Here is a 26715-nt window from a genome sequence, read left to right on the forward strand (position 1 = left end):
TAAGTATGCACACCTGCTGACTCTCAGGCCATATAGCATTCAGCCTCAGGCTAGATCGAAATCGGGCGCAAAGACTGCCACAACGACATCTTCGGGAGAGGCTGATGGGACACTCCAACGACTCTCCACCGCTTCAATAGGTAACCGATGCGAAGTTCGCTCCATGCTTTGCAAAAAGATGGCGCTCTATATTATACATTACAATCCAGCCGACTACGAACATGGTCATAGCGGCTCCTCGGACACCGAAAACTGCTTTTCCTGCTCCCTCTGTTTCCGCATGGAGTCCACCGAGCCGCGACGCGAGTTTGCCGCAGTTTTCTCCACTGTGTGCACCGGCCCGGTGAACCAGTGTACCCCCCCGTATTTCGGGAAGTAGTACCAGACGAGGGACAGCACGAGCACGCCGCCCAGCACGACCTACAGAACCAAGGTAAGCATCAATGTCGTCATGTGTTCGCGCGCGGAAACGCACGATAGCGTAGTTCATGTCGGCCGTGTCCGTCTGGGGACTGGTCGGGAAAAGGAACACGATGCCCATGAAGGTCATCCAGGCCACCGCCAGGAACGCCACAGGGCCGCTGAAGCGGCCCAGATTGAACGGACCGGGCGCAAAGTCGTTCTTGCCGAGGAACCGCGCAGCAATGGGGATGGCATAGGCTAGAGTGTCATGTCAGCATACGCCCGCGATGGGAACGGAACGGAATGTGGCGTACCGACGTAGAGCGCGACCACCGACAGGGAGAAGATGGCGTTGATGGCCTGTGCGCCCGCGAACGCGAGCAGGCCGAGGAGTATGGAGAAGCCGCACGTGAACCACACGGTGTTCACGGGCGTGCCCGTGAAGCCGTTCATGCGATACAGCCAGCTGGAGAAGGGTAGTGCGCCGTCACGGGCAAAGGCGAAGCTCTGCCTCGACGCCGCGAGCACCATGCTGGAGCCCATCATGTACCTGCGAAGTATGCGTTGTCAGCGCGTGGGACGTAATTCGGGCAGGCGGCGGAACGCACTGCACCAGCACAACAAACGCCCAGATTGCCAGCGTGCCCTTTTGGCCGAAGCTGTTGAAGAAGATCTGTGCCATGGGCTGTCCGACGGAGCTTCCCATGATTGCGTCGAGGTCAGTGCCCATGCAGAAGGCAAGCGCGACGTTGATCGCTTGGGGGCACCGTTGGTTGTCAGACGATCGAAGCATGGTCTGCAGCTCGCGACTCACCCCAGCCGAGCACACCGGCAATGCCGATGGCGTACACGATTGCCCAGGGCACGGCGACGGCAGCGTTTGAGGCTTCCTCGCTGATGTGCACACTGGAATCGAACGAGCCTGTAGGAAGAGGATCAGGTCAGCACCAGCGCGTCAGGTGCAAGCGATGGTTTACGCACAGATCGTCCACAATGGGGCAAGGAAGCTCAGAATGAAAGCATAGCCGTTCGTCCAGCCATTCACTGGTCCGTGTGAGTATACTGTTCAGATGGCGAACAAAATAAAACGCACTGTTATCAAAGTTGCCAAACGCGTATGCCGCGCTGTTCCTGTACTCCGAGGGCGTTGCCGCAGGGAGAGCAATAATCACTGCCAGACAGAGCCTACCCAATAAAGTCAACCTAGACTTCTCGATTGAGAAGCATATTCACTCACAGGACGTTCAGGACAACGTAAAGAGTCTGCAGACGTGCGAGGACCTTGGTGCCCAGACAACAGATTATCGCGTGTGAGAGTACGATCGCAGTGTATACGGCACTACAACTCTTAGATGATGTTGTGGTGCATGAGGGGTAAGGACCAATACGTACAATGTCTGGCCACTTGTCGCGGAGAAGCTCTCGTTAGATCCGATGCTGGCAGCGGCCTGCGGGGCTCGTTGATAACAACGAAGGCGGCGAAAGCTACGACACGCACCATAATCTGCACTGCGCATCCCCAGTCGATTGAGGCGATGGACGCAATTGAACCGATCGTGTTCGCATCTGATCATGGCAAGAAGACATGTGAGCATTGAGAAGAGAACACGAACGCCAGTGGAGGTACATACATCCGACTATCCACGCGAGGAGGTTCCGCCATCGAGGAGACGACAACGAGTGGGTCCAGAAGTAAAGCTGTAGAACCCAGTGGGCGTAGGCGGTCAGCCCAGCCGAATGACGCCACATGGCGAGCTTGGACCTACACCGCCGGATGTGGGTGCTGCCGAGGCAAGTTCCGCCATGGACATCCCGACAAGAAGGATGAAGAAGCTCGCCACTGCCCACTACGAAGACAGCATCAGATCGAGGTATGGTCATCGAGAGATATTGCACTCACGCCCCATACCATCGCCGCGGCCCCTCCATTTGGTATTGAGTCGGACAAGACGGACCTAAGCCATGCTCAGTCGATCCTACTGCCGCACGTGAAAGCACTCACGCGATGGACGGTAGCAGCCCAATGATGCTGAACGCAATGCCAAACGTCTGTCGATCGGGAACAGATCAGCACGTTGCTCGACTCGCGGAGTCCTGCACGGAAGCAACGTTTGATCGTCCAACCAGGATTTTCACTTACTTCTAGCCCTGTGAACTCTCTCTTAAACTCCTGCTTGTAGCCCAAGCTCGCCAGCAGCTCCTCATCTGCCACAGCAATGTCCGCGCGGCGACCGCCAGCGTGGCCCTTCGCTTCGAGATCCGACATCACTACAGGTCGTGACAGTTCGTCGAGGACAAGAAGAACCGCGACTGCAGGAGACAAGAAGGAAAGGCAGATGGGGTCAGAGAAGTCCCACTGTACTTCTTATCTCCTGCTCGTCTTCTCGCGCGCGCCAGCGGACGTGGGGCGCGCAATGTGCGTATGTCTCCGCTAAGATAAGCCTGGCTGATAGACCCGTGGGGTATCGGTGTTGAAATTTGCAGCCGCTGTCATTGTGAGCAGATGTGGGCCTCACGAACCTTGTCGGTAAGACAAAGTGCCGGCAGGAGTTGCCAAACTGTAATGGAGGGGAATACCCATGATCTCGCTAGCGCTCAAGTTGCATCTAAACTCTGTGCTTCAAAGCGACTGAATACTCAAGGTGCTGGATACTCCAGGTGCATAGAACCGCAGCCTGATCACTGAGGACTTGTGATCGTGATCAAACATATGCACACAACTTCGCTGGGTTGGTGAAGCGATCCTGCAATGTATTCAGACTCGGGTGATCGAAGTCGATCTGAGATCAGCGCACACGAGTCTTTACCCGGATAATACATAGAGCCAGATCCATGCAGAGCGTAGTTCATAGAGGTGCACAACAGGAGCGTGGATAGACGGGAGTCGCCTACAAGCAAGCGTTCACGCGATCAATATAGACGGACAACAATTGGTGTGACCAGGCACACGCCGTGCACTGAACATTACCCCCTACTTGCTCTTCTCAGCTACAACCGCAACGTCCCCTTCAACGCCCCACCCTTTCTCTGCGGTGCATCTACCGTCACTCTCAGCTTGCATAGCCATCCGCACGGGTTTCTTCTTGTGAACCCCGATGAGCATTTCGATGGCTGCACAGAGTAGGAACCAGGATTCCCCAGTCTTGAGATAAGCGAGTATAAAGAAGCATGTCGATACCATGAGAACGATGACCTGAAGGAGAGCAAGGTATTGATAGGTTCTTCCACGATTTGTTGTAACTAAAGACGGCATGACGCCACCGGACGCGACGACAGCTTCTCCGCTGGGCTGGCAATGGAATGGCGAAGCTGGGGCCAAATCACTCTGCAATTGACAGTTCTGCGCGTGATAAGCGCCCTCCTTGTCCTCCAGATCAGCGGACGTCGCGGAGCGCTTATTGTACTCATCCAGGTACTCGCAGTAGATCTTGTATACGTATAGCGCCGAGCTGAGGCTTGATATGGCGGGTGTGTGGCTGGTTGCGGGGACTTGCGAAAAGCCAAGCTTACCGCCGACGAAGGGCCAAAGGCCGTGACGAGTGACCTGTCGGCGCCCTATGTCAGCCCCCCCTTCCCTGCGAGCAGTCATGCACGGAGACTCACTGCTTCCGCTCCACCCAGATCAGCGACCACGGTGTGGAGCACATAGAGGTCAATGACGCGGCCTTCGTATTGCAACGGCGACTTGCCATCCTCCGAAACGTTCCCAGCGCAAAACGTCTTGTAGGCGCTCCAGAATCTAGCCTGGGCGAGAACGTCATGTGGGTAGACTCCCCAGCGTGAAGTCTTTCCTGCGGGTACTAGAGACAACTCGTGTGCTGTGGGTGCTTGAGCGCAGCGCCTGCAGCATGTTGCACTGAGATTAGAGCGTGGAGACCTGAGCTGGTTTGGAAGACTCACAACTCGATCTCATCGGACTGTGCACGAGCCAACGCTTTCAATCGCATAATCCCCTCCCTTTCCTGCCGCGCATCCCTGAGCACACGATCCAGGTACTTCTTGCGACTTGCGAGCTCCTCGCGGAGCCGCGCCGCACGGCCCACGTATGCATCCTCCGAAAGCAACGTGCACTCCTTCTCCAGCAGCTTCAGCTTCCTCACGCTCGCGCGCACGTTGGCGCGTGCGCCCTTCACAGCACGCTTGGAGAGCGAGTAGAGCATGCACTGCATCTCTTCTGACTTCAACAGCCCGTCGCGGCGAGCGGGTTTCTCCGCTTGCCGCTCTATCAGCTGCTGGATCGTAATGCGCCGCGATGCTTGAGGCTCTGTGCATGATGTCGCAAACGAGGAAAGACTAGCCGTGGCGTTGTGCTCTAGCAGTATAGCAAGAGACGGGGTCGACAGCAGCCCGTAGGAGTCGGGTGCCTCGCCCATGCGGCTCGATGATCCCTCGATGAGCGGCGGACGGTTTGGGTACGACGACGCATTCCACCGCTCTTGTCTGCGGATTTGGAGAGGCGTCATCTTGGACGGACGCGCGAAGAGGCTCGGTCTCTCGATGGTGAACGCAGGCGAGCTGGGATGGCCCGCGAAAAGCGGCGGTGGGCCTGCTGGCGATTCGATGCCAATGGGTGCAGCGTTGGGCTGCGAGCTGGGCTAAGGAAAATATTCAGCTCAGCTCAGGGTGTCTCGGTCATAATGGTGTACACATGCCTGGGCCATAGCGATCCGGGAACTTGCAGTCAGCGTGGACAATTTCCGCTCCACTATGCTATGCCTTTCCCAGGAGTTACAATGGGCTACTAGTAGACCACGCTGATACAGAGACAGTGTGCAGCGCCCAGTAGTCAGTGACACAGCAGGCCAACCTCAGAGCTCAAGTTGAACGTTGGGCACTTTATATCCGCATCGCAAGCGCGCGGATAATACACACGTAATAGTGCACGCCGCTGATGGCACGCCAAATTATCGATGAAGAGCACCTTGAATTCGAGCGAGTCTTCAGCGCTTTCCATGATCAGTCCTCGAGCAGTTGAAGCACTAGGGACAGTCGTCTGTAATTCGTCTGTAAAGACTCGCACTCAGTATTGCTTCCGGTGGCTAAAACAATTTTCCAAATATGGCTATAACAATGCCCCGATCCTGACCGGCGCTAGTGAAACTGCTCCCACAGTTGTGATTCGTGAGCTGCGTACTTGGTACTTCATCGTCTGAATCCGACTTGTCGACACCGCTGAAGACTTGGCGGGATCAATCTGCGGACAGCGTGAGCTTGGATACATTTTACGGGCATACTACTTCCACGGCCTATCATTACATTCATCTGTAGATTAGAGTCGCTGCACCTGAAGAGCATTTATTGCTGTAGCTCTTAAGAGGATGCAAATGTGCAGATGATGGTGATGATCATGGTGTCTGGGGATTTGCTTGCGGGGAACAGCAGATCCAAAACGTTGTGATCGCCTCCTTGGTGGATGTTGGGCATCGCAATCAGATCTCTGTACGTGTTCTGAGTTTTTTTTGGATGCTCTCAGCGACTCTGATGCCACTGCCAGGCACGTATTTCGCATAGAATCCCGGCCGCCTTTGCAGGTGAGGCTACCTCTAGTATTGTCGTGTGGGCTACAGCAGCAAAACATGAAGACGGTCACGCGTGAACATGAAACTTACATCACGGTGACTCAAAGCCTTATGGCCTCGCCGGGTGCAAGCGATTTGATGGACTGGCCATTTCCGTTTGCATTACAAACTGTACAGCCTGGTCGCTTGACAACTCATGTGGACATCCCGGCGGAGGATATCCGCTTGTCAGGTCTATCACGGAGACGCGACTAGAATAAGCAAGTTTAATCATTCGTGTCGATCGTGACGTTGATGGCAAGGCACGGGTGTGTAACTCAGTGCGGTCGTGAGCAAGCACCGCTCTCCAGCTCTACCATACTTCCATCGTCTACGGGGTCCTTGATAGGCCTAGATAGATATCTTTCTCAAGGTCGTCTACTCTCATGTCGTCCAGAAGTCTATGCCTTCCCAAAACAATCCTCTAAAGACTTCGCCGTATCCTCCTTAATCCACATCGGAGCGTCATTCAGGCGTGGGTGTTCGACGTCGTGATGACTTTGATATCATTATCTTGTTTCAATATGTTGCCCTACTCCTGTGCCTAGAGCGGAGGATCGAGACCAGGTTGCCGTACGCGGCGCGGCTGTGCCCTTGAGTGCGTATAAATATTATTCCTGCAGTGTTGTCTCTGTGTCGCTGATCGTGGTCGCTCACAGCTATTGTATCCTACTCTTATTGCGCGAGGCTGCCACTATGTTCGCTACCGCTGTATTCGGTGCTCTTCTTTCGTCGCTCGCCATCAGTGAGACTGCTTCTGCAGCGGAAGTCTCGAATTGGCGGATACGAGACACGCTCTCCGTCTGTCAGGAAATAAGCAAAGCTGTTTCATCGGCATCTGCTGTGTACTATCCCCGTAAGTCTGTGCGACATCCCTCTGTTGTGCTACGCTTAACAAATTTCCCATTGCGACAGAAAACTCTTCCTACGCTGTGGATGTCGAGCATTACTTGGCTACCAGCTCACAGGAAGCCGCCTGCTCTGTCGAGCCCGGGACTCCAGAAGACGTCGGAGTGATAGTAAGATATACCCATACATTATCTGCATACTTGCCTCATATCGGGAACCTAGTTGCAAATATTGGGGAACACGCAGACCCCTTTCGCGGTAAGCACTTCTTGCATCCCTGCCGATGCTATACTCATGCTGTTGTCTCTAGGTGAAGGGTGGTGGACATGCATCTAATCCAGGCTTCTCTTCCACTACCGGTGTACAGGTTGCTATGGCACGTTTCAGTGGCGTGACATACAATTCGGGCTCGCAGACGGTAGACATTGGTGCTGGCTTGATCTGGGATGATGTCTACGCAGCACTTGAGCCTTATGAGGTCAATGTAGTTGGTGGACGAGTGACTGGGGTAGGAGTGGCTGGCTTAACACTGGGAGGAGGTATGCCGAAGTATAGCCAGGCCCCGATCCACACTGATAACTCGTTTCTCGAAGGTTACTCGTTCCTATCAAATCAGTATGGGCTCACCGTCGATACCGTGACGGCGTATCAGCTCGTACTCCCGAACGGAACGGTCAGCAGCATCACTGCTTCGTCCAATCCTGACTTGTTCTTCGCATTGAAGGTAAGACACTTTGTCGAGGGACCACTGCTAAGCTCATACATCACTTCCAGGGCGGGTTCAATAACTTCGTGAGTGACACACATGAGGGATTGGCCAAAATGTGCTAACAATCCACCCCAGGGTATTGTGACGCAATTCACTCTGAAGGCATACCCGCAGGGTCAAGTTTGGGTAAGCCTATACTATAATCGAGGTTTCAGCGTCGCCTTATATCGTAATCAAGGGAGGGATCATAGAGGCCGTGGACCAATTTGATGCAATTGCTGCGGCAACGGCGAACTTCTACGCCAACGTGACGGACGCGAAGGCTGCTATTCTCCCTACGTTCAATTTTGCCTCCAACACTGTGGGTGCGCAGTGCACGTATGAGATGCGGTACTCACTGCTTTCCTTTAGCCCATTGGTGAGGTTAGTATTTTCTACGACGGGCCTACTCCCCCGGATGGCATGTTCGACGAATTTCTGGCTATCCCGGCTTTGAGCCAGGATATCTCGACGCGCTCCTTCTTGTCCCTCATCTTGTCGGACCCTAGCAATGGCACAGCTGGCCTTCGGTTCGTCTTGTCTACCCCTCATGTTTAAGCCAGTACCATGACCGCTCTGGGTCCAGAGGATACTTCAATACCGTCTCTTTGTACGAGATTACGCCCTCTATACTTGCCGCGGTAGCGAACGAGACATTGGTAGGACTGGATCTGACTAACTGCTTATATTCTCACTCACTTCTCTACAGTACTGGGCATCCCAGCTCGAATCAGATGTCCCGGGACTCTTTGTCAGCTATGATGTGGAGCCGTTCCTTCCCAGCGTATTCTCTCATGGCTCAGACTCCGCCTGGCCGCCAATCCGCGCCAACGCCATCTTACCGATGAACATATACTATTCGTGGAACTCTTCCTCATCTGACTCGCTCATCAACAACGTCATGCAAACTAGCGCAAGCTATTTGACAAGTCTGGCAGTGAGCGAGGGTCAAGCAGTCAGCAATGCACCGCTGTACCCCAATTACGCCATTTACGACACACCATTATCTCGCATGTATGACGACAACCTATCACGACTACAGTCTATCAAGGCCCAGTACGATCCCGACAATGTCATGGGCCTTACAGGTGGATGGAAGTTCTGAGTGGAGAGCTGACTCACTAGCCATTTGCTTCAATCTATCCAACACCACGCTTCCTCTGTACACCTCACGAAATCGGCCCTTCAACAGCTCTTTTTTATGTAATGAACACGTTAATGGTCATGGCGCATCTGAAGGATGTGGTATGGGACTATCCTACTCGAATTGTGCACATACCTGCGCACTGCAAGTGCGTTTGCGGAACCGCTCATTGCGTTTATCTCTGTCGAGGCTCTTCCGAACGTGAGTCGGCTCGGGAAGAGAGAGCTGATCGCCTTCAATCGCCGGACGTTCCAGGCTTTGTGTCACAGGTCACCCACATCGTTGATCGTGACGTCAAAGTCGTACAGGCCCACAAAGACCAAGTTTCTGCTTGGTGATGCAAATGGATTACAACGTTGTCGATCGAGACATCAAAACAGGCCCGCCGCTTTCTTCAATGTGGTAGTCACTCTGTTCTCCATGAGTTCAACCCCAAAAGGGCTAGGATTTCCATTGACGTGACGCTCCCTCTGATGTTTGACAGAGCAATCTATGAATTAGAGGTGCATGGACAGTTTCTTGGCAACTACAGCAAGAGGACGGAGTTGATACGCTACAGGCTAATACACATACCATGACTGACCGCTGATCCGAGATGGCAAGTGCTTAGTGATTACGATATCAGTGGTACACTGTGATCGCCGAAGGCATTCGGGGCATTATTATCGGAAGACTGTCAGACTCCTTGTGACCTTCGTATAAATTAGTGCCGACGCTACATGAAAACACAGATATATAAGAGCGAATACGGGACGTGGCCAGTAGCTGGTTCCTCTAGTGTGTGAATTGTCCATATGGGTCTGCATAAGCCGTGCATTTCATAGTATGTATAAGTGAAAGCAAAGAACCCAGGTCGATTAGATATTGCGGGTTGTCAGTCCAGTGACAAAGCTCATCCTGGCACCGGATGGTGGCAATCTACAATGCCACATGTCAGTAGCGGCTGGAGAACATAATAACCCGTGCGACGCACGTGAACGAGCATCAGTTGAATCTCATTATGAGGAAGGGCGCAGGTGAGATGTGGCAGGTTGGCCTCTGTCATGTTTGTATAATCACGCAGTTCCTTGAAGTACCTGTTATACTCCTGCATTATTTCTGATGGGACGTGTACCGTGCTCAACATCGCAATGGTAGCTGCGACGGATCAGCACATCAGTCAGTCTATGCAACAGGCCGATGGACGCACGTCTTATCCACGTCTCCATGAGCAGCTCGATGTACTCCCTCGCCTTCTGCAGATCCTCCGCTTTGGGCGCCCTCCCGTCTATATTGGGAACGTGAGGCTTGAATTGTGCGGCATCTCGGTTGAAAGCGTAGCGCCTCTTCTCAACATCGACCGCCTGTCGGAGTAAGTGGCTAACATCACGCCTTGGCTCGTCTGCAAACTATATGGCCAAGGCTCCTCAATGCACATGGAGCAGATCAAAACTGGTGGGTCGTACCGTATGTGCTTTGGGTGCAGCACGCAGTGGGTTGGCCTTAAACGCAGATGCCATGTTGGTGAGGATATGTGGTACAAACTCTGTGAGTGTCAATAGCAGAGGGATCACACTTTCCGATGCGTGTGCACCAGGAGATGGAGGAAATGTGAGGCACAATAAAGGATACAAGCCTTTATAAGGGCGTCGACATTGACCTACGCCACAGTGGCTCGTCCCTCCTCGTGGCGGGTTTTGAAGCGCAATCAAAGCGAGTGATGGCAGTCTAATCACGGTAGTATTCCTAGACTGACCATTATCCAAGTGGCGCGAAGAACGTCCGTATACATGATGTATGCGAGTTGTGCTGCAACGCGAGGCATCAAGAAACAGGTGTTGTCGTCGAGCATGAGTTACCTATTCGGGTCAACGAGGTGATCAAGCGATCTCGAAGGCCATACACGAGCATGCAACAAAGAAAGTCGAGCGCTAAGAAGCCACGTACTACAGAACGCCTTTGCGGTCAATGAAACGTGTTGGCCAGTTGCACAGCATCCCTATCTCAAGACAGTGCTTGTATGACTATCAAAGCTGAGCTTGTCGACAAGAACTGACACAACTTTAGCTTAAGCGCTCTCACTGCTATAAACGGACCTCCTTCCTATTGGGCGCGACCACAACAAAAAAGCAATACCGCAGTGTCAGCCCCTTCAGAATGATAGGGCTGTTGAGGGTATAGAACAATCGCCGCAGGCAGTACAAGGAAGGGAGCACAAGAAAGAGTCACCAGACACTTAGACCGCGAGGCATAACAACAAAAGACAGGTCAAGGTGCAAATTGAGAGACCGCAGCTGCGAAATGCCTCAGGTTGCCCGCAAGGTTGTCCATCATCTGCAGATCTTTGTGGCCATATACCTCTCCCTTGGTCTTCAGCGCCTTCAAATGCTTTGCGAACTCAACCTGATTGAGAGCTCAGTACAAGACGTGTGAGTCGATAGCACAAGCAACGCACAGCAGCAAGGGCTTTCTTCACAAGGCGGTCAGAGTACACGCAGACAAAGCGCAGTATGTGAGCGTCGACAAGCATCGCATTCTTGTATATTTGCTCGATGATCACGTCATATTCCTTCACCGCTGCGGGAGCAACGGGCTCCATCTGCAAATTCATTATTCCAGTTGTGACGAATGAGCACAGTTGCAGACTGAATATTTCGAAAACGGGGACATACGTCTCATGAGGGTCGCCATGAGCATCTCTTTATATACTTCGGCATCGACAAGGTTGGATTTCGTAGGGGTTTGGTTTAAGGGAACTGTGGGTTTGAGGAAACAGCTGTCGACCATCGTCACGAGACGTCGCGGATGTTCATGGCCTTCCGTAGTCTTCGTCTGGCCAGTCGCACTTACATCTGGCAAGATTTAGGAGTCTATGGTTCCTTCCGGCTGTGACATCTAAGTACGTGGATCAGCTTCCGTCAAGAATACATGAAACTCCAAAGCGCACCACGTCAATGTCTATGGGAATCAGAAAGGTGATTATGGGTTTTGATGAAAGCGCAGTCAACTCTAGAGAGGTGATATAAGAGTAGACGAAGTGACAGTGGCGAAGGATTTGTGGCGTGAGCAGGAGAGGTTGTCATTGATATCGAAGCGTGGATATACAGGTTGCTGTGAATTGATAAACGAATAGAAAAGAGCCTTAACAATAATGAGCCTTTGGAGGCCATGTGCTGAAGCTGCAAGACACAACACACTCGATGCAAGATTCGCTGAGCATGCATCAAAATTGATTCTACAACGGATCCCTTGCTCGCTAGAGCAAGGCCCTGGCGGCACTTCAAGTATAGAAGCGACGCAATAGTCTAATAGCTTTAACGATCGCACTACAAGCAGCGCTCTTGTTCCACATGTATCAGGCCATCGTTGAGGAAACATGTCTGAGACAGCAACACATATGCATAGCTTCGGTACAGCGCCCCGACCGGAGCGCAGACATGTATGCGAGACGACCTAGCATCCTACCTGACAGCAGAAAAGTCTGTATATGTGTTCTCCGGCCGCTGAGACGACCGCCTATGGAAGGCAAATGGGTCTCATGATGGTGGTGGTGTCAGAGTTACGTGGCATGGATAGTGCGCTGGACAGTCCTCGACGCAGACAGAACACGTATTGGCGCCTCGTATCAGGACCTTGGTCACCTTGCTTGCATGTACTGGACGGGAGGAAGTATTTTATGCTTACGAGCTCCTTATCACATTCAGAATGCTTGTATCGGTAGATATGTAGCTGAGACAAATATCGCACAGCCTGATTGGCAGGCTACGCGATCAAGGTTTTCGGGGTCTTGCATGTCCCAAAGTGTTGACGTGGCGGGTTGGTAGTAAGGAATATAAGACCGTGTCGAGTGTCTGTGAGCGTCAGAGCACATCCACCACCATGTCCCCCCGACGCCCAACGCGGACACAGTCCCGACGGCTAGTGTCCTCACTCTCCCTTGTCTTCTTTGCTTTCCTCGCTGTCCTTCTCCTATGCCCTGTCTCGGTTAGTGCGGATGATGACAAGCGGTCTGAGTATGGGACAGTTATCGGTATTGGTAAGTCACTCTTGAACATACTTGCGCTTGGCTGTCTCTGACCAAGCCTTCTAGATCTTGGTACAACGTAAGTGCATTTGCGTGCAGCCTCAAGGTTGCATAGCTGATCCTGAACTCGTCTTCAGTTACTCTTGTGTAGGGTAAGCTACACGTATACCATGGTGACGCGCCCTGCCTGACTTTTTGCAACAGTGTACAACGAGGTGGACGCGTCGAAATTATTGCAAACGACCAAGGCCATCGTATTACGCCATCATGGGTCAGCTTTTCGGATGAGGAGCGACTGTATGTCCTGACACACGTATGCCGCTCGCATATAATTGATGTCTTGTGTTCAGTGTTGGTGACGCTGCCAAGAATGCCTACGCCTCGAACCCCGAGAACACTGTCTTTGATGCGAAGCGTCTCATTGGTCGTAAATATGACGATCCTGAGGTCAAGCGCGACCAGAAGCATTGGCCCTTCAAGATTGTTTCTAAGGGTGATAAGCCTGTCATTTCAGTGAAACACCGCGGGGAGCAACGCGACTTCGTGCGTATTGTTACTTCAATCGCAGAGCGCATGAGATTGCTGATAGTCATTGCAGACACCAGAGGAGATCTCGGCCATGGTCCTGGGCAAAATGAAGGAGACGGCCGAGTCCTACCTTGGCAAGCCTGTTACTCACGCAGTCGTCACTGTCCCCGCATGTATGTGCATCGGCATCTAGCCTTGGCGTGTTAGTGCTAATAAACGCTTGTTAGACTTCAACGACGCCCAGCGTCAGGCCACGAAGGATGCCGGTACGATTGCTGGTCTGCAGGTGCTCCGTATCATCAACGAGCCCACCGCTGCCGCCATCGCATACGGTCTGGACAAGAAGGGCGGCGAGTCGCAGATCATCGTCTACGATCTCGGTGGTGGAACATTCGATGTCTCCCTGCTCTCTATTGACGACGGTGTCTTCGAGGTGCTTGCGACCGCGGGTGACACGCATCTTGGAGGCGAGGACTTCGACAACCGTGTCATGGACTACCTCATCAAGCAGTACAAGAAGAAGTCGGGTACAGACGTGACGGGTAACCTGCGCGCGTTGGGCAAGCTCAAGCGTGAAGTCGAGAAGGCGAAGCGCACGCTGTCCAGCCAGCAGTCGACGCGTGTTGAGATTGAGGCGTTCGAGGGCGGCAATGACTTCTCTGAGACGCTTACGCGTGCGAAGTTTGAGGAGCTCAACATGGACCTCTTCAGGAAGACAATGAAGCCCGTTGAGCAGGTGCTCAAGGATGCGAACCTCAAGAAAGAAGACATTGATGAGGTAACATCTCGCGACCAAACGCATCCACCACGGACTGACCGCTCCTCGCTGGACAGATTGTTCTAGTCGGTGGTTCGACGCGTATTCCGAAGGTCCAGCAGCTCCTCAAGGAGTACTTCGGCAAGGAGCCCTCAAAAAATATCAACCCTGATGAGGCCGTCGCGTATGGTGCCGCTGTCCAGGGTGGTATCCTCTCTGGTGACGAAAACCTCGGTGACATTGTCCTCGTTGATGTCTGCCCACTCACGCTTGGTATCGAGACCACTGGTGGTGTGATGACCAAGCTCATTCCCCGTAACACTGTCATCCCCACTCGCAAGAGCCAGATGTGAGTGGTGTTTGTGTAGGCATTGATGCGATGCTGACGATGGTTCCCAGTTTCTCGACTGCTGCTGATAACCAGCAGACTGTGTTGATCCAGGTGTATGAGGGAGAGCGTTCGTTGACGAAGGACAACAACTTGCTAGGCAAGTTCGAGCTGAACGGTATCCCGCCTGCCCCTCGTGGTGTACCTCAGATCGAGGTCTCCTTCGAGATCGACGCGAATGGTATAATGAAGATCTCCGCCTCTGACAAGGGAACGTGAGTGCACTATAACTGCCGCTATGTCTGCTTGACGAATGACGAATGATTATAGTGGCAAGTCGGAGTCAGTAACGATCACGAATGAGAAGGGCCGCCTGTCGCCCGAAGAGATCGAGCGCATGGTGAAGGAGGCGGAAGACTTTGCTGCCGAGGACGAAGCGCAACGCCAACGTATCGAGGCACTCAACAGCCTCTCGACGTTCGTGTACGGGCTCAAGACACAGCTCGGGGACCAAGAGGGCCTCGGCGGCAAGCTTGACGATGCGGACAAGAAGACGATCCTGGACACCGTCAAGGAGACGACGGACTGGATTGACGACAACGGGCAGAGCGCGTCGGCGGAGGAGCTCGAAGAGAAGCTCAACGGTGAGTACCCCCATACCACATGTGCAAGACAATCATGGGTGCTGATGAGTTGCGTGCAGAGGTGCAAAGTGTTGTCAACCCCATCACGAGCAAGCTTTACTCCGGCGGCGGCGCTCCATTCAGTGCGACGCCCGACGACGAGGACGACCCGATCCGCTCTCACGACGAGCTGTAATGGATTCTTTCTTGCATTCGCTTTTCTACACTGTTTATTAGTCATTCGGGAACCAAAAATAATATAGAAGGTCCAGCTACACGAGATAGACTTGGCTTTCGAGACATCATCATCCGCGTGCTTTATTGAGTGATGGCTCGAGGAGAGGTTTTCCGCTCAGATCGAGGCCAAGATAATGTATTACCGAAGACACTGTTAGGACGTGATGTAATGTACAGAGCCCAAGAGGGGCGGATTGTGGACAGGAAAACCATTACACTGGTACAACAAACTAGCTGCAGAATACAGTACCTTCGGGCAGAGTAAAGCGGCGGAAGCTGATTAACGGGAAGAGGTGTCGTCATCCGAGTCGTAGGGCGCGGGTGGGACGCGCATCATGCGGGGAGGTGCGAGGTATAAGGGCTTGGCGGAGGTGGCTTCGGACGCCTCATCATCGTCTGTGTCGCTGGGCTCGACTACGAGGACAAGACGGAAGGCATCCTTGCCGTTGAGGTAGAAACGGAAGAGACGTTTCTCGCGGATGAAGCCGAGCGATGCATACAGCGACAGGGCGGCGGCGTTGTCATATTCAGTCTCGAGGACCACCTACAGGGACAGAGTATGTTAGTATCTCGTGTCGATGATAGGAACGAATTGGGCGGCTCGAGAAAGCACAGTGGCAGGCAGCGGTGTGCGGTCCCCTCGACCCGTCGTGCGTCCCAGAAAGTGAAGGGACAGTCGTTAAGCCTGAGCTTGCAAGTGCATGCATGTAGATGCTTCAAATTTCGAAAGACACATCAGCTTCCTGGTCAGTGTATACGGCTGCCCAAGAGCACTAGCAGAATCTGTGCTCAGACCTGCTTCCTAGGCGGTAGAGTACACAGGCGGTGGCGGGGCCAGATCCGCAGAACCGGAACTGTGCCAAGCGGCGCCTGCCTGTAACACTTCGGCCAGTCTGGCGTACGGCCGTCCAGGCTTGAGTACCGGGGGCATAGCGGAACAGAACTCTTACCTCATCGACACCGCGTAACTTCATTGCTGCAATAGACATGCGGACTAGCGTGCTCGCTGCGGTAATGCGTCAGGGGCGGGGACGGAGACAAACAAACATAGTAGGTAATTACCTATTCCGCGTTTGCGCCAGTTCTTATTTACGCTGAGCATAGCAATATACCCTCTGTTGGTGACATCTCTGTGCATGCTCTGCTTGCAGACGATGACACCTACGGGCTCGGACGAGTCGTCGGGGTAGGCCTACAAACGGCACTCATCGTACTGTCGCTGCATATCTGGTTGTTCACTCACAAGGAAAGATAGATGAGGCCTATTATAATTGTTAGCATGAGAGGCAGAAGAGATTGTACCGCGCTTACCACTGCCGCAGGAAGTAGCGGTATGTGTATATGACATACGGTTCGCTCAGTTCGTGCTGAACGAGGGACATGATGTAGGGCAGATCAGACTCGCCGGTATACTGCCGGTACACAATTGAGGACATGGTCGTGGTCGATAGGCAAGCGCTCTGAAAGAACCCGAGGAAAGAGGTCGAGACACGAGCCTAAGAGGACCACGAGGATTGTACGGCATTGGGCGCTTAGAGGACGCGACGCGTCGAGCGCGTTGAGCCACACTTCACTCACGACCATCACGAGCTCTATGGCTTCAGTCTCCCAGCTACGGTCCGGTTTACTCTCGGCTTTCAGCTCACGAGGCTTGCAAAATGGAGAGCAACAGCTCTTTCAGGAGCTCAGGGCGCACAGGGCGCTACTCATGAATATCTATGATGTCGGTCCACGGAATCAACAAGAAGAGCGCGAACTCCAGTCCGGTGAGCGCAACATCGTGTTTTTGTCGGCTCTCAGGATAACTCACTTGAAACACAGGGAAGGTCCTGATAAATGGGAGATCACTGGCAGTGAACGCTGACTTCTCGCGGCAAGCCATCTTCCTCTCCCAACAATTGGATTGCTCCGAGCGCTACATCGCTGAACTACTGCAGGATGTTATGGCTGAGAACCCAAACCTCTCTCCTGAGAGATGCGTTGAGACTGCTGTTTTGGAGCACCACACGAGACGCCGCCATCTAGCTGATTGTCTACGGTATATATACGAGGCTGCCGAGGCCGGACAGAACCACGATGCGCCAATGCTGTTCGCTCGGCTGGACGAGTTCGTTCGACAGGAGTTCCTTGCGACGCGTAGTGGACCATCATTGCCTATGAAGATATTTCAAGAAGTTCACAATTTAGGGAACGTGCTTGCAAAGGCGCAGACCGCTAGACAGAATGCGAGGAGTGATACTGTGGCGCCAACAGCACAAGGTAAGTGATCATTTAAATCCTCCCATTGGTGCCCAAGTCTGGTCTAGACTGCGTCGTACTTTATGGCTGTCCCTACACCGTTCGCCTGTCCTGTGTTGCAGACAGGGAGAGGGCTAGTTCTTTTGAGCCAGTGACTGACCCTATCAGCCCTCGGGGCCGAGCTTGAGTGTGGACTGCTCAATTGCACATGTAGTGTTCTGAAAGCCTCGAATGAAGCAAGGAGAGAGGCTCCAATGGTGACATTCTTTCCTTGGCACATTATCCTTAGCTATGCTTGGATCGGCCGATGTCATTCGTTGGGGTGTGCGTGCCGCTCCCCTTATGCCATCTGCTAACTGTGGTGTCATTAACCTGATATATCTAAGGCACCCGTTATATGAGGTCGAGCTTTCCTTCACCTAGCTGTTCCTGGTCGTGAGAAGTAATCATACTCAACTGTGTTTGTATCATGTGCAGGTAGTGCAGGCTCCCTGGGAGCTGACATCCTGAATGCTCGATGCGAATCGCTGAGGTACGAACGGCGTACCTTGGCAACAGCATTGTACTGCATAGGCCGCTTGGGCTACTTCGCACCTGACGAGATACCGAAGCTTGTCGACTGGCTGGCCGCAAATCCGCGTCATCCAATGACCCTCTACATCCTCCCGACTGTCCTCGCAGTCTTCGATGTCGTACACCCTGAATCGAGTGGCGGGAAAGCTCGCCAATTCATTGGCACAGACAAGGATTTCATGTCATTCATGAAAAGGAAACTGGACATCGGGACCATGTGGAGTGAGCCCGGACTTAAGGCCACAGTCCTGCTGAAGTGGACGCTCTTCCTCGCCGAGGCACGCCGTCGCGACCCATCGTTAGAGAACGCGGAAGGATACAAGACGGATGAACTGGAGGCGCAAGTCTGGAACGCGGTACAGGGCGACTGTTTCATATACCTCCTGCGCATGGTTGCTCTGCTTCAAAAGAGGCAGGCTGCGAATCCGCCGACATCCTTCGCCTCGGGCCTGCTCGCCCAACTCGAACAAGACCCTCCAACGGAGCTGCCGGCCGAGGATTTCAAGCCTGCAATATTGGAAGCATGTGAAGCGCTCATTCGCTCGCTGATCACCCAGGCGTCCTCAGAGCTACGCAAAATCAAGCAGCGTCAGGAAGACCTACTTCTTGCCGGCACTCGCCCAGATCGTTCAAGGACGTACCGTGCATCGCAAACTCATGCATCGTCTCGCTTCGTTCCTGGTGCATCAGAATCAGAACGACCCAATACGCCACCTCGAAATGACATGGCAGTGCTGTTCTCGCTCATTGGTCTACTATACTCCACCTTGCCACCCGAGAGGGCGGTACACTTCTGGGGCGGCGGCATTATACTGAACGGTCGCCGGTCAACATACAGTCAATATTCCGAGTCGAGCTCCGGGAAGCTCCCTGCGTTTTTGCAGTGGGCCGTATGGTCGACGCAGGCGCGAGACGTCGACATGATGATGGCACTCTACGACATGCTCGGAGGTCTGGCAAAGGGCCAGCAATGTAGCGAGCTTGCGTACAACTTCCTGGCTCGTGGAGGAGGCGATGTCGTTCCTGGCAGTTCCGTGCCTTCATCGGCCTCAACGCACCTGAGTACGAGCTCTGTTGTCTCATGGGGTTCTATCTTTGGACTGCTTGACTCTTGGGTTGTTGCTGGGTCAGGCCCTCGAACTGTCCCCGCACAGTCACAAGGGGCAGGCACGTCGCAGTCGGTGTTCACTTCCCAGACGTGGCAAGCGCCACAACCGCAGCAGCCCCTTCCGCAATTGCCGTTCACCCCACAGGATGTTTTGCTTGCTCAGTCATTCCTCCGCCTGCTGGCTACCGTCGTCACACACTCCGTCAGTGTGCGCGTGACAATCAGCGGACATGCTCGTTTCCGTGCAATCCCTACCTTGGTCTCTCTGATCCCACTCGGCATCCCGCTTGAACTGAAGGGCGCCATATTCGAGACGTTGGCCTCGTTCTGCGAACCCGGCGCCGGAGCGGCGGGAGTGGAGATCTGTCGGACTGTCTGGACCCTTATGGAGAGAATGGAGGTCATCAACGTACGCTATCATCCTGGCATGGCTGGTACGCTTCCTCCCGTCAAGGGCGTTGAGGTCGAGCTCGACGAGGTTGAAGCCGTCTACAAGATGTATCCTTCTACTATCCCCTTCCTGAAGCTGCTCAGCACCCTCATACACACGCCCAAAAGCATCCCACTGAGAGACCGCATAACTGATGCTGAGCCAGTCAACACCATTCCAGAGACACTTGGACAGCCATACCGGCAACCAGGAATCAGTCCCTTCTCGTCCTTCGTTATCGACAACGTCTTTTCGAAAATCAACTCGCGCGAGTACCTCCGACCTGCAGATCGATGGCGGACGAACGACCTGTGCTTGAGTTTCATGGAGCGATGCTTAGCCAGATATGATCTGGAGTCTCTGGTGACAAACGTGGAGGAGCTCTTACCCAAAGGCGATGCACTGCTACAGCTAGCTACCCATCCTGGGTACGATATAATGAAGCGCATCCTCACTCCTTCACCTCTCCAAACGAGCATTCTGTCATACCTCGTGGACGGCCTCGAGGGATTTGATAGAGGCCTTGCGGATGAGGAGCCGTTCTTCCGTATTACCATGGTGCGCGTGCTGAGGATCATCCATAGAGTGCTGGAAATCCAGGACATCTTCCTGGATGTCCTCATTCCACTACTTTCGGAAGCCAACGAGCCATCCACCACCGGCGAGATCCCCCCGGTGTCATATTTCAGTCGACTCGATCAAGCTCTTTCCTACTCCCCTCCATATGTCCCAGCCGTGGCGGCGTACGTCGCTTACCCCGCTTATCCAGAGCTCGTGCTCCTGAGCGTGAAGATATTGACAGCTCTTGCCGCCTCTACTTCGTTCTCTCAGTTAGCACTCTTGATCGACAGAAGCGAGGAATCGGACCGCATTCTCGATGGCTACCAGACAATCATGGACGCGGATGTCTGGGAAGATGTGGAGGTGGCAGAGAGTACGACAGAGCAGAATACTGGTGCTGGCGCTCCTGATGTCGACGAGGCTTCTGATGCACTTACCCAGGCTGTTCGTTTGGCGGTGCTCAACCTGTTCATTCAAAATACTCATTCAGATCGTCACTATCCCAACATAGCCCACTTTCTGCTGTTCGGCGGAGCCACAACTGAGGATCAGGTGCAAGATCCACATGCTCTCGGCGCTCGGCGCTCTTGCATCCACTCAATACTCGATCTTCTAAATGCGGGCGTACCTCGCCTCAGAGGCAAAGGACGGAGCCGCAGAGAACCATCATCCGCTGAACCCCTCTTTGTAACCCTTCCCGCCCTCGCTGAGCGATGCTACCACATTGTCTTCCTCCTATGCCAACACCCGCGGACTTCTGAGTTCATCATGCGTTATCTGCGCACTCGCGAGGACTTCTTCGCGCGACATCTAGCTGCTATTCCATTCAAGGCTCCGGTCGTGCAACAAGAACCTTTCGTCGAGATTGTTTATAACGATGGTTCTCGAATCACCACGACCGTGAACAACGTCGTTGCGTTCCTGCAAGTGCGTTCTTGGATCTTGGATATGGTCGCTCTAGAGCTCCACGTCCTCACGAACAAGAATCACTACAAGAGTGTCGCCGAGTTGCTGGAACTGCTTTTTGGCAACGAAGAAGAACCCCTCGAGGACGACCCCGCGAATTGGGAGTACAATGCCCTCAGGGCCTTCCATGAGGTTGGACAGTCGCATCTCAGGATGATCGAGTTCCTCCAGTCCTTGGACTTCGACTGGTCTGACAGTTTGGCTGTCCAACCTGTTGAGCTCAAGTTTCTAGCGAACCTCAACCTCCAGAGCTGCCTTCGTGTGGACGAATCTGGCTGCGAAATTGTCGATCGAACAGCATTGCTTTCTCTGTTGGCCTTGGCGCGTCACACGCTGCATACGCAGAATCGCATTGTGACATCTACCCACCTGGACGAACTCATGACAGAGACGACTTATATCATGGAAAGTTGCGCCCTCGAGAATCATCGGCGGGCCATACGCCATGCAAATGCCTGCGGTTATGAGGCCTGGAGACGAATCCTAGACATGTCTCTTATGAAGTGTTTCGAGCGGCTGCCTCACGATCGCCGAGAGAACATGCTCTTTGACTTGTTGCACGTCATACCAGCAATTCTGTGCTCATCCAACACTCAGGAGTCTACGGCTGTACTGTTGGCCGAATGCATGCTGTCAACAATCACCAAAATGCGAGAAGACAGGTACCATCAAGTGGTGGTGCAGTCTGCTGGTGGCGATGTCGACGCAAGTTCACTTCCTGCTGAGCGACTGTATGCCCTTCTGCGCAACATACTGGAGTGCATTATGCACAACAGCCATCTCGAGCTCGTCCGCGGCAACATCTATGCATCACTCATCAACTTCCTGCATCTGATGGTGTCGACAGATAGGGATCAGGACGTCGACTCAATCGCACTGGCTCTTTCTACGTCACATGCGGCTACCAGCAGGGACAACCTTAGTGTGAGCGAGCTTTCGACAGTAGTACCACCAGGGGGATCCGACGATTCGTCAACACATGCCCAGGGCTGCTCCGCGATACTGAAGTCTGTCATGGACCGACTGGTGGTAACGGTCTCGCGAGATGCCATCGATGGGCCCGAAGTATGGAGGACAGTTGCCTTCATATTGCTAGACTCGCTAGTCCGGCTATCCGAGACGGAGAAGCATCCCGCTGTTCTACAAGCACTCAGTCGCCACGGATTTCTTGCGGGCTTCGTGAGTGGATTCAAGGAGTCGGACTTGCTATTACAGGCGGTCTTGAAACCAGATCCAGGTACGCATCATCGTCTCCTCCGTGCTCGCCAACTGATAATGTGATGCGGTGCAGACGACCTGAATGCACTCTATGTATATGAAGCCAAGATGTCACTACTGATTCGCATGACCAAGACGCGACAAGGAGCCGAGCGATTGCTTGAATCCAGAGCCATCCCCATCCTTGCGGACTGCGACTACCTGGATGCCCGCCCTGAAGCCGACCAAGCATTCATCGGTGAATATCTTGATCGATGCAGTAGTTTATTGCATGGCTGACTGGCCCCATTCACAGACCGCGACTCTTTCCTGCCATCAGCTATCCAGCGCTATCATCAGCTATTCCTTCCAGCATTGCAACTTGTCCTTGGTATGCTGGTGACGCTGGGTCACCGGCACACCACTGCAGCGAATCAGGTACTTTTTTCTCTGACTGCACAGTACTGTTGAAGACATCCTAACATCGGCACACATAGGCTTTGCAATTCTTATCTGGGCATCGAGACACCATCGCATTGCTGCTCAAGAACGAATTCGACGAGCCTTCTCTGTCAGTCATGGAAGAGATCCGCCTCATTATATCCCTATGTAGCAATGTTCTTCAATTAGTGCCCAAACCGGAGCTGGTGAGCTGTCACACTATATTGAATGTATATGCTACTATACTGAGCTCATGATTAGGTATCGACCTCCGGCTTTGGTGGCATCCACTCGGCCATCCTGGGCCTTGCCTCAAGATGTCTGAGCAATCAGCACTGGTCGGATCGTGTGCAACCTCAGACCGACGCGGAACTAGCGGACGCAGGGGTGACAGGGCATGGTATGTACTCAGAATCATCCTCGCGTTCTCCTCTCATGCTGTGTGCTAGGTCTCACATCAGAAACAAAGTTCCGCTCTGCTGTCCTCGAGCACGATCGGCTGCTCAGGAGAGCGATAGTCACATATCTCGGGACGGCAAGTGAGTTCACGGGTGAGTGAAACATGCCGGCATCATCTCCGCATACGAGACTGAAGCCAGCTACCCTTCAGAGCCGGATTTGACGCTCGTATTGTCGCCAGTCGTCACGACGCCAAGACAACAGGACGAACGATCGACGCGCTACGTCGGTGAGCGCCTCCTGATGTGCCCGCTGCTCGACTGCGAATGCTGACATCGCCGGCAGCGACCGTGCCCACTGTGGGAGACGCGATCGACGCCCTGAACCACCTCTGCGACGACCTCGCAAACTCCCTCAAGCAAATCGTCGACCTGTCTGCCGAGCTCTCTGCGCGGGACTACATCAGGGTTGACAACATCGAGGAGGTAGGCCCCTCATCTCTCCGCAGCCACATCACGCATCCCTGACCCCGCGCAGATCGTGCCTGTCTCCGACCACATCGTCCTCGACAACCTCGACATGCGCCAGAAGCAGACGCTGATCAGCCGCGAGCTCGCACGCTGGCGCGCGCAAGCGACGCGTCGTGCCCGGACAACATCGGGTAGGTCTCACCAATGCCGGCCATCGCGTGTGGAGCGCCGTCTGACTCTGACTATGTCTGCAGGCTCGCTGGAGATGCTGCTGCTGCTGCTGTGGCGCCACCTCGTGTTCTACTGCGAGGGCCACCACCTCAACAACCCGGACCTCAAGGGCGCCGTGTCGCACGCCATGCGACTCGCGCTGTCGCCAGACGCAGAGACGTTACAAGCGGAGGCGGCGCGCAAGCTCGTGCCGATGCTGCAGCGTCTGCAGGCGCTCGACCTGGTGCGTCCCCAGCCTCTTTTAACCCTGTTGAGACGGCACGACGAATGCTAACGACCCACCTGGCAGTCGGAGGAGACGCTGGGACGGGACTGGCAGTCGTACGGGAGCTACATCGAGATCATGGCGCGGCGGCTGAAGGACACGGCGGGGCTGCACGACGAGCCGGCGCAGACACAAAACGGGCAGTCATAGCTCGACCCCCGGATTCGGGATGTGGGGTATGTATTATAGTGTGCGACAGCGGTGACAGCGATACGGACAGATTGTAGTCAATAGATATATATGTGTCAATATGGAGCGTGCGGTGCTCTGCTCGCGAGAGTCAAACGAGTCTGCCTCGGGACGTGGTGGCAGGCGAGTGCAAGGAGGGTATGCTAGATGGGCAGGAGGCTGCCTGCGCCGCGGAGCGCCATCTGCCCGCCGAAGCGAAGGGTTGTGACGCCGCCGGGGAAGTAGACAAGCACGTACGAGATGAGCGCGACGACCTAGCGCATGGGGGGACCCGTGTCAGCCGGGTGCCACGCCGTCGTTCGCGCGCCGATGAGAGCACAGACGCACCTGTACTATTGCGCCGAGGAGCGAGCCGATGTATGAATGCGCCTGGGGAAGACATGAGCGCGGGTCTCGCGAGAGACGCGAGCGGGACGTACCCCGAGTGCGAAGTAGAGCGTGAGGCCGAGGCTCGCGAGGTAGGCGATGGAGAACGGGAGGCGTTCTTTCGAGACGATGTGCTTGAGATGGTTCAGCGGCCCGATGAGGACCGAGAAGCTGGGCGTGCGTGTCAGGACGCGCGTGCGGGCGAGCGCAGCTCCCGCCTCTCGGAGTCTGAAGAGGAAGGCGGACGCACCCAAACATGACCAGCAGGCTCCCCAGGCTGGGACGGCGGAGGGTAAGCGTGCGACGACAGCAGCGGGGGCGGCACGGTGCGTACCTGAAGGCGAGGGCAAACTTGGCGGGCCGCAGGGCCAGGAGCGGCAGCGTAATGAAGGCGACGAAGAAGCAGACCGCCGCGCCGATCAAGCACCCGCCAAATCCGAGCAATCTTCAGGGACATCATCACAAATCCAAGGGCCGGTGGCACATATGAGTACGAAGGGAGCGTGCGGCGGAGCTGCCAGTCAGACAGGGACGTCTCTAGCCGCTAGCACGACGCGGGGCGACGCACCTCTCCCATCTGGACAGCGCAAAGTAGGCATCCTCGTCGTTCGACCGCTCTGTTGAGCGCAAGGGGATGTAGCTGCCGCCAATGGCGTTGTAGAAGCGCGCGAATCGCCCCGGGGGGGCGTCCGCTTCCTGCGCCTGTGCGCCGCCGCCGTTCTGCTGCGCCCAGCGGAACTGGGTGAGGTTGGAGTGGAAGGATTGTTCTGTTGAGTTGACCATGTTCGGGGTGGGAGCGGGTGAGGACAGAAAGCAGGAGACGGGCGTATTGTTGCGACGAGGATGGCGGGGAGGGGAGAGAGCACGATGAGGACGACGCGTTCAAATCGGCAACCATAGCCCGATCAAACGCGATCGTGCTGAGCAAAGTACAGCTGCATCCATTCAAGCTAGCTCTGGACAATAAAGTGTGCTCTAAATCATCTCATTGCTATGGTCTACTATTTCTGTGATATAGGTCTTGTCTTCAGTCGGTACTACAATCGTCTGCTAGACTGATTAGATACCATGAAGAAAGGTCTATACCGAGTGCTTCGTCTTGGGTGACTCACCCTACCACAACGCGACGAACGCGCGGTCAGGAATATCTCTAGCTGACGTCTTCAAACCATGCTAGCCAGTGCTATAGCGAAGACAATCCTCAAGCGCATTTCACCGATAGGCATTGCGAGGGCACACCCACGTTGCCCGCACAGGCGTTGAATACCTGCAGCGGGGAGTCTTTGTCCGTTTCTAGGATCCGGTAGTAAGCCACCCGGTCTCCCCTATGACCTCACCGACATACAGCTTATTGATACGCCTTGACCCACTCCATGTCCGGTAAGGCGAAGGGTCGCGAGAAGCTCCCAACCGATATAACGTCGAACGTACGCTGCGGTAGCAATTGCCCTCGCGTGTGGGCAAGCCGTGCCGCATCGAAGGCGGAAAGCAGGGGCTGGTTCATGCGTTCTCGGAAGGCAGGTCGGAGCTTGGCATCAAAACAGGACCTGAGTGTCTGGCAGTGCTCCCTCTCAGAAGCATAGCTGACTAGGTTAGCAAGACTATCCCAGCGCCGGTGCCGCAGCTGCGCCCTGCCCCGGTGCGAATGAAGCCTGAGGTCATCGCCAGCACCCCAGTCAGGTCGTGTGTTTCTGCCGTTTCTGTCTGCGGCTTCGCATCCCCCCTCATATCTGAAAAACACACGCTCAGGGTGTCTCGGAAGAATTTGTGGAGACATATGGTCGCTTGTGTGTCAATTGGTGCCGTGACGTTGCTTGGTGTAGGCGACAGCTCGCTATCTGGAGCCGATGCCATAGGCAGACAAGGCCGAGGTGTCCTTCACTTTGCCTTCTGGGGCGGCGTACGCCTGAGCCCATCACCTCCACCGTTTCAATAGTCTATCGACTCCCCGATCACCGTTTGCGGTTTCTCCGCGACAGCGTGATTGATATATTTCCCCCGAAGGGCTACAGTGGTCGTGGTCCGTTTGTCCTGGTGCTCCGATCATTCTCGGAGGGTGTCAGGGTAGCTGACGACGGTGCGGAACCAGACCACGGCACCATCT

General features: G+C 54.4%; 8 protein-coding genes across 8 annotated transcripts; 3 read left to right on the top strand and 5 right to left on the bottom strand.

Moving 5' to 3' along the window:
* Positions 1 to 137: 137 nt before the first annotated feature.
* Positions 138 to 2721, bottom strand: POSPLADRAFT_1076097 (hypothetical protein). The gene is made up of 15 exons (XM_024482887.1): positions 2543 to 2721; positions 2405 to 2451; positions 2303 to 2357; positions 2169 to 2249; positions 2034 to 2100; positions 1901 to 1968; positions 1795 to 1850; positions 1640 to 1741; positions 1496 to 1587; positions 1384 to 1446; positions 1217 to 1324; positions 1011 to 1158; positions 717 to 952; positions 476 to 660; positions 138 to 420 (listed from the first exon to the last, which is right to left on the bottom strand). The coding sequence occupies exons 1-15, from the start codon at positions 2666 to 2668 to the stop codon at positions 226 to 228; spliced, it is 1629 nt and encodes a 542-aa protein (XP_024334758.1). The 5' UTR covers positions 2669 to 2721; the 3' UTR covers positions 138 to 225.
* A 402-nt stretch (positions 2722 to 3123) lies between these two features.
* On the bottom strand, positions 3124 to 5063 carry POSPLADRAFT_1076098 (hypothetical protein; the record flags this gene model as incomplete). The annotated part of the gene is made up of 4 exons (XM_024482888.1): positions 3124 to 3946; positions 4006 to 4243; positions 4303 to 4997; positions 5049 to 5063. 4 exons carry the CDS (start codon positions 5061 to 5063, stop codon positions 3374 to 3376), a joined length of 1521 nt encoding a protein of 506 aa, XP_024334759.1. The 3' UTR covers positions 3124 to 3373.
* Positions 5064 to 6656: 1593 nt separating this feature from the next.
* On the top strand, positions 6657 to 8662 carry POSPLADRAFT_1036552 (hypothetical protein; the record flags this gene model as incomplete). Its single annotated transcript, XM_024477157.1, has 11 exons — positions 6657 to 6816; positions 6876 to 6979; positions 7032 to 7067; positions 7120 to 7348; positions 7403 to 7533; positions 7584 to 7601; positions 7654 to 7704; positions 7757 to 7879; positions 7930 to 8087; positions 8144 to 8216; positions 8267 to 8662. The coding sequence occupies 11 exons, from the start codon at positions 6657 to 6659 to the stop codon at positions 8660 to 8662; spliced, it is 1479 nt and encodes a 492-aa protein (XP_024334760.1).
* A 410-nt stretch (positions 8663 to 9072) lies between these two features.
* POSPLADRAFT_1155408 (hypothetical protein) lies at positions 9073 to 11291 on the bottom strand (the record flags this gene model as incomplete). The annotated part of the gene is made up of 9 exons (XM_024486941.1): positions 9073 to 9191; positions 9285 to 9333; positions 9675 to 9838; positions 9891 to 10089; positions 10147 to 10226; positions 10437 to 10489; positions 10628 to 10704; positions 10970 to 11083; positions 11136 to 11291. The coding sequence occupies 9 exons, from the start codon at positions 11289 to 11291 to the stop codon at positions 9073 to 9075; spliced, it is 1011 nt and encodes a 336-aa protein (XP_024334761.1).
* Positions 11292 to 12559: 1268 nt separating this feature from the next.
* Positions 12560 to 15247, top strand: POSPLADRAFT_1173947 (hypothetical protein; the record flags this gene model as incomplete). The annotated part of the gene is made up of 11 exons (XM_024488262.1): positions 12560 to 12716; positions 12771 to 12783; positions 12842 to 12856; positions 12909 to 13001; positions 13055 to 13247; positions 13303 to 13405; positions 13460 to 14010; positions 14067 to 14338; positions 14389 to 14592; positions 14648 to 14961; positions 15021 to 15247. 11 exons carry the CDS (start codon positions 12560 to 12562, stop codon positions 15134 to 15136), a joined length of 2031 nt encoding a protein of 676 aa, XP_024334762.1. The 3' UTR covers positions 15137 to 15247.
* A 210-nt stretch (positions 15248 to 15457) lies between these two features.
* On the bottom strand, positions 15458 to 16613 carry POSPLADRAFT_1061058 (hypothetical protein; the record flags this gene model as incomplete). Its single annotated transcript, XM_024481334.1, has 5 exons — positions 15458 to 15721; positions 16128 to 16183; positions 16240 to 16369; positions 16421 to 16439; positions 16489 to 16613. 5 exons carry the CDS (start codon positions 16611 to 16613, stop codon positions 15458 to 15460), a joined length of 594 nt encoding a protein of 197 aa, XP_024334763.1.
* Positions 16614 to 16771: 158 nt separating this feature from the next.
* On the top strand, positions 16772 to 24303 carry POSPLADRAFT_1173953 (hypothetical protein; the record flags this gene model as incomplete). The annotated part of the gene is made up of 13 exons (XM_024488263.1): positions 16772 to 16943; positions 16999 to 17440; positions 17897 to 22290; positions 22345 to 22509; positions 22567 to 22688; positions 22748 to 22897; positions 22953 to 23091; positions 23141 to 23242; positions 23302 to 23379; positions 23436 to 23575; positions 23628 to 23751; positions 23815 to 24014; positions 24081 to 24303. 13 exons carry the CDS (start codon positions 16772 to 16774, stop codon positions 24204 to 24206), a joined length of 6354 nt encoding a protein of 2117 aa, XP_024334764.1. The 3' UTR covers positions 24207 to 24303.
* Positions 24304 to 24388: 85 nt separating this feature from the next.
* POSPLADRAFT_1155114 (hypothetical protein) lies at positions 24389 to 25394 on the bottom strand (the record flags this gene model as incomplete). Its single annotated transcript, XM_024486912.1, has 6 exons — positions 24389 to 24499; positions 24573 to 24614; positions 24665 to 24782; positions 24862 to 24888; positions 24946 to 25056; positions 25180 to 25394. The coding sequence occupies 6 exons, from the start codon at positions 25392 to 25394 to the stop codon at positions 24389 to 24391; spliced, it is 624 nt and encodes a 207-aa protein (XP_024334765.1).
* Positions 25395 to 26715: the final 1321 nt, after the last annotated feature.

The sequence above is a fragment of the Postia placenta genome, assembly GCF_002117355.1.
Source record: "Postia placenta MAD-698-R-SB12 unplaced genomic scaffold POSPLAscaffold_16, whole genome shotgun sequence".
Lineage (NCBI taxonomy): Eukaryota > Fungi > Basidiomycota > Agaricomycetes > Polyporales > Adustoporiaceae > Rhodonia > Rhodonia placenta.

Coding starts and splice junctions, on each gene's coding strand:
- POSPLADRAFT_1076097 (XM_024482887.1), bottom strand. CDS start 2,668: ATGTCGGATCTCGAAGCGAAGGGCCACGCTGGCGGTCGCCGCGCGGAC. Junction 1,447..1,495: donor GTTTGGCAACTTTGATAACA/GTGCGTTTTATT, acceptor CACACGGACCAG/TGAATGGCTGGACGAACGGC. Junction 661..716: donor GGTGGTCGCGCTCTACGTCG/GTACGCCACATT, acceptor ATGACACTCTAG/CCTATGCCATCCCCATTGCT.